This window comes from Scatophagus argus, chromosome 10 (genome assembly GCF_020382885.2).
Source record: "Scatophagus argus isolate fScaArg1 chromosome 10, fScaArg1.pri, whole genome shotgun sequence".
In the NCBI taxonomy this organism is placed as follows: domain Eukaryota; kingdom Metazoa; phylum Chordata; class Actinopteri; family Scatophagidae; genus Scatophagus; species Scatophagus argus.
Window position 1 is genome coordinate 10517779 of NC_058502.1, and position 5455 is coordinate 10523233.

General features: G+C 42.0%; 1 protein-coding gene across 1 annotated transcript; it reads left to right on the plus strand.

Annotated features, from left to right (window-relative positions):
- Positions 1 to 434: 434 nt before the first annotated feature.
- tysnd1 (trypsin like peroxisomal matrix peptidase 1) lies at positions 435 to 2984 on the plus strand. The gene is made up of 4 exons (XM_046402752.1): positions 435 to 1756; positions 2020 to 2150; positions 2292 to 2477; positions 2662 to 2984. The coding sequence occupies exons 1-4, from the start codon at positions 672 to 674 to the stop codon at positions 2862 to 2864; spliced, it is 1605 nt and encodes a 534-aa protein (XP_046258708.1). The 5' UTR covers positions 435 to 671; the 3' UTR covers positions 2865 to 2984.
- Positions 2985 to 5455: the final 2471 nt, after the last annotated feature.

Here is a 5455-nt window from a genome sequence, read left to right on the forward strand (position 1 = left end):
TTTGTTAACTGTTATTATTCTGACTACTCATATTCCAGCATTTATACAAATGTGTTTATTGCTGTTCATTGATATTTATGGTTAATTTGTAATCTCGGCATAGATAGTATGTATTTACTGTGTATTTTTATATCATGTCAGAGTCCTACATAACCTTTTGGAAGAATGAGCATATGTTGATCATGTAGCAATAAATAAACTGTTAACTGCAACTATTTAACATTTACACCTTTTTTCCTATGAAAAATTATTGTTAATTATTACACATGTTATTAAAAGTGTCAGAAGGTGCAGTTAGAAGCCATGTAGCGGAACAAGCAACTACAGTCCCGTCTTCTTGTTTCCCATTGGCTCAGAGGTGTTCGTACAATCTGACCAATCACGTTAACCGGTAGGCGTCGATATTTCTCGTGGACCAATGAGACTCAACCAGGAAGCTAGACGACAGAATCTACTTTAATAAACACTATGGTGTAGAATATTAGCGACTGAGCATTAGTTTAAACTTGGAGTCAGTCGGCTGGACCTGCTCAGCATGGAGTTTTGTCTCACCACTGGACAGTAGTTGTTTTTAATTCGCTGTTTTTTTGTTTTAATTCAACCGTTTTGCAGTGTCTCCCAAGTTGCTCAACTCCGTTGCACGGGTAAAGTTCAGCTGCGCTGCTAAAGATATGGAGATCAAGGAGGTAGAGAGATGTTGCTGTGTAGTTAAGGTGTTAGAGGCGTTTTCAGCAAAGACACCCGTGAGCTGCAGCGGAGTTATCGTCAATTCTCAAACTGGAACAGTCATATGCACAGGCCTCCCGTTTTCCCGTTTTCTTACCGACAAACAACCCCTCTCCCCAGAGCACAGATTCCTGTCACCCCGCAGTTTTAGTGAAAAACTCAAAATCCGCGTCAGCTTTTCTACTGAGCGGGATTTGGGTAGGAGCCAGTCTCCAGAGGGAAAAGCATTTTTACCCTCCAGAACCAAAACAACGTGTAACCGTGAAGTTTCAGCCGAGCTGCTGATGCTGGTGAACTGCCTGGAGTTCAAACAGGCTTTCCAGGCAATTTTTAAAGATGCTGATCAATGGCGTTTCCATGGTGATGAAGGGGATGAGGAGCTGGTCAGAGATGCCCAATTCCTCAGCTGGTTTGCTGTACTCAAGTACTCAACTGTGGCGGCAGGTGACAACCCAATTTCAGGGACTATACCCTGGCAGAGCAGCTCATCTCTCCAGAAGGGCTGCCCGGTTGTTGCGTGCGGCTCACCTTTCGGCTCCCTCTGCTTAGATCTATTCATCAGTACCCTCAGCAGAGGTATCATCAGTAACCTCTCTGGAGAGGACAATGCTGTTATCCTCACAGATGCCCGGTGCTTGCCAGGGACCGAAGGAGGAGGGTTGTTTGTGGTGAAAGGCATGTACAGTGTGCGTCTCATTGGACTGATAGTGTCTCCATTTGGTTGGAAGGCAAACGAGTGGATAGGCCTCACTCTGGTCTGCTCTGTCCACTCGATTTTCCGGAATATCATCCACTGTATGAGCTTTCAAGATCCAATCGCAGGTGTTTGGCTCCATCCTGGAGAGGCAGGTGTCCGCATGTCCGCCACAGCCCATGAGTCAGAAGCTGTTAAATACCCCACTGTGTGTCTTGTGGACAGTGGGCAGTTCTGGGGCTCAGGGGTTGTTGTCACCTCTCAGCTGGTTGTGACCTGCAGGCACGTTGTCAACAGGAAATCAGAGGTCACCCTGAAGTTCCATCACAGGGACAGGTGAAAACACATTCATTGTTTTAATCCATGTAAGAGTGGACTGTAAGATGCTCTCCAACCATGCCCTTCTCTCTGCAGAAAATTCAGCCAGAAATGTTTAATATATAATGTTTGACCCTTTTGAAAGACTATTTATAGCAGGAAAAGCGTGTCACAGTGAAATTCATTTCAGTAACTGAAACTGCCTCTTTGGCCTTTTAGCAAGCAGTTTTACTGATTTGGTAGTTCAGCATATCTGATGTTTGCCAATATCTGTTTCACAGGGTGCGTGATATTGTGGGTGATGTGCTGTTTTACACTAAAGCATCTTCACCCTATGATTTGGCTTTGGTGCAGTTGAGAGACTCTGTCACAGAAGTCGTGGTCCCCCGAATGGCTCAGAGTTTTAATCCAGGTTTGATTTCAGTTTTGTTTAAGGGGAGCAGAAGAATTGTTTTTAAAGTAACATCTTGCTGCACACAGAAGAAATCTGTGTTTCTGTATACTAAACAAACTGTTCTAAAACTGATGTTCAGCTTTGTGTCTCTGCCCACAGGTGAATCTGTAGTTGTGGTGGGATATGGTGGCTTGGGTCGGAGCTGTGGCCCTTCCCTGACATGTGGTGTCCTATCCAAAGCCATTAGATTGAGCGAGCAGCCTGTCATGCTTCAGACTACTTGTGCAGTACAAGCAGGGGCCAGTGGGGGTGCTGTGGTGAAGAGATGCTCAGGAGAGCTGCTGGGTAAGAAACCCTGGACATGCAAAATCATGTACTCATTTTGATCAGTGGGGGGCAGAGGATGACCACAGAGAACAGTGCACCACACATGTGTGGAGAAATGGCAGCAATTCACACGTGATTTCTCTTTCTGCACTGCTGTATTTGCAGATCTAAGACTGTATAATGCTTATTTGTGTTGTTGTAGGGGTTGTGTCCAGCAATACAAGGGACTTTGCTGCCAATGTGACCTACCCTCACCTCAACTTCAGCATTCCAGTGACTGTTTTCGGGGGACTGTTGCAGCATTTTGACCAGACAAAGGACATCAATGTTTTCAGGGTGTTGGACACCACAGACAAAAATATCAGAAGGGTGTGGAGGCTACAAGGTGCTCAAAGCAAACTGTAACTGCTGAGCCCTGCACCTTGAGATATGCTAGAGAAAAAGGTTGCATACTCAAATCAATATGTACTATATGTACAATCACACTGGATAATCAAACTAATATTAAATGGGTTTTTTTCTGTTATAGGAAAATTGCTGTTTTCTAGTATATAACTTTATATGTTTCTAATCTCAGTTTGTTCGAAACATAGACACATTCACCGAAATATAAAGGAGTAAATGCAACTAAAACGAGAATCATTCATTCTTAATGACGATGCCCAGAGTCACGCAGTAAACAATGTGAAATATTTAAAAGATCACAGCCAAGTTTCATTTGCTCTAATCCCTATGGAGACTGTTTTATTGTGCTGCAATGTAATCAAATTCATAAAATAGTTCATTTTGGGGACGTTTCAACATATGTTGGGTTATTTCTGTACACAGTCATCACAAATGTCATCACGATTCACATCTAACATCTAAGTCTTAGTTATTTCAAACTTAAAGCATCAGGAAACGATAATACATTTACCTGGAAGCATGTGTCATACAGATGCCTTGTTTTCACCAAGCAGGAGGAATATTCAGCATAATAAGCTGACAGGTTGCTGAAAATGATTGGTCCCATTGGGTAGCCAGGAGACTTCCTGTCCGTATCAGGTATTCAGACATCTGTCGGCAAACCTATCCATTCACAGCTAACACATTTAAGGTTTCACCCACTGGGGCATCAATGGTACTGATTTCCATTATCACTGAAACGTGAAACTGAGAACTGACATTTCTGAGGATCGGTTAGTCAGTTTTACATTCCTAAGACAAGCGCTCTTGGCTTGAGCTCTCAAAGGCGTGCACACATTGTAACATACTGTAAGGTTTCTATTTCACTGTCTCCACACTGAAGAGCTGACAATAAAGAGGCCGGAGCAATGTCCCGAGGAGGCTGAGGAGAGGAGTTTCTATAGGCATTGTGCTGTTAGAAGGGCTGATATGCAGACCTGAGTCTGTATCTCATTTCCGCCGGTTTCCCATTGCTATAAGCTGCACTTCACTGCAGAATGAGGTAAGACAAGAGCAGAAGTGAGCCGACGATAAGTTCTGCCCCTCAGGAGATACAGAAATATAACTTGTCTTTGATATGGAAATGTACAATGGGCTGCAAAAATTCTGATGTCCTTACTGTTCAGAGTTTCAAGATTGTAGTTTAAGGTGCATGACTAAAAACTGATGTGTATTTTTTTCTACCAGATTAAAATTACCTGATCCAAATCTTCATATCACCCAGATGGTAACTTGAACAACATATCAGAATCCGAATTCCTTTATCAGCTAAAAAACAAATACATACAATGCATAGTCCTGCAGCATGTGTGTTTCTCTCTCTCTCTCTCTCTCTCATCCTCTGTTCTGTCTACCTTTTCTTTCCCCCCTTCACCCAGCCGACTATCAGCAGGATAGTTCTCCCTTGTGAGCTGGGTCCTGCTCAAGGTTTCTTCCTGTTAAAAGGGAGTTTTTCCTTCCCACTGTCTGCTTGCTCTGGGTTTCTGTAAAGCATCTAGAGACAATTTGGATTGTATAAGGTGCTATATAAATAAAATTGAATTGAATTGAATGGCAGTTTTTACTTGTAGGATAAATATTTAAATGCTAAAATGAGGAAACCAAAACACAAAGAATTTATTTTTATGCATAACAGTCTGACCTACTTGTCATTTGAGCATCATAAATTACAGAAATTGTTTGAGGAAGATTTTTGCCTAGAGACAGTGCTGTAGGGTTGATGGACAATGCAGTAACTAGAGCCCAACCGATATATCCCCATGGCCATTATTATCTAAGAATTCTTGCTAACAACATCTCTGGTCAATATGTGATATGAAATAGCCGTGCAGATCACCATCAGTCTCATGGTAGCAGAAGAGGTTAAGTCTGCCAAAGTCTGTAGACTTCGTCCTCTACATATCAATAATGTGTGCAGCAAACTGACAATCTGTCGATACTTGCTGTGAAATTGTAGCCTGGACGGAAACAGTTGTCCAACCCAGCGACACAAGGGCCAACTTTAAACAGAGTCATGCTGCTAATATGGCTTAAAAAATGGTAACAATATATTGACCAATATATATATATTTAACATTTACACATAGGCCTAGAGTAACAAACTGTTGGGCAAACTGACAGGGCTCACTTAAAATTTGGTATTGAAGAATAGGTACATGGTTTGTTATTACAGTCATTAGCTTCCTCTTCAGGATTCATTATAATTTTGCTCATCCCCAATGAGTTCACAAATCACCAAATCGTTCTAACCCTTACAATTTTTCTTTTTAACCGTCAAACTCAGATGAGTCCGTGTTTACTGCTAATTAGAACATATTAGGATGCTGTGGCTAAATTAAGATGGTGAACATGGTAAACCTACTCAACAATCAGCAGGTTACCATAGTGACTGAACATGTTATCATATAACTGTTAGCATTTTTAAGAGCTGCTAACATCAGTAGATGGTTAGCTGTGTTTAAACTCAAATATAGATGTCGGTATCAGCCTCAATATGGCGTACAGAGAATGGTCAACATGAAGAGAAGTAAAGCACAGCCTCAGAGGTACGG

What these genes read in the sequence shown, in the direction of transcription:
- tysnd1 (XM_046402752.1), top strand. Translation starts at nt 672, where the DNA reads ATGGAGATCAAGGAGGTAGAGAGATGTTGCTGTGTAGTTAAGGTGTTA. An exon ending in AAGTTCCATCACAGGGACAG is followed by an intron (nt 1,757 to 2,019) that starts GTGAAAACACAT and finishes TCTGTTTCACAG; the next exon opens with GGTGCGTGATATTGTGGGTG. An exon ending in GGCTCAGAGTTTTAATCCAG is followed by an intron (nt 2,151 to 2,291) that starts GTTTGATTTCAG and finishes CTCTGCCCACAG; the next exon opens with GTGAATCTGTAGTTGTGGTG.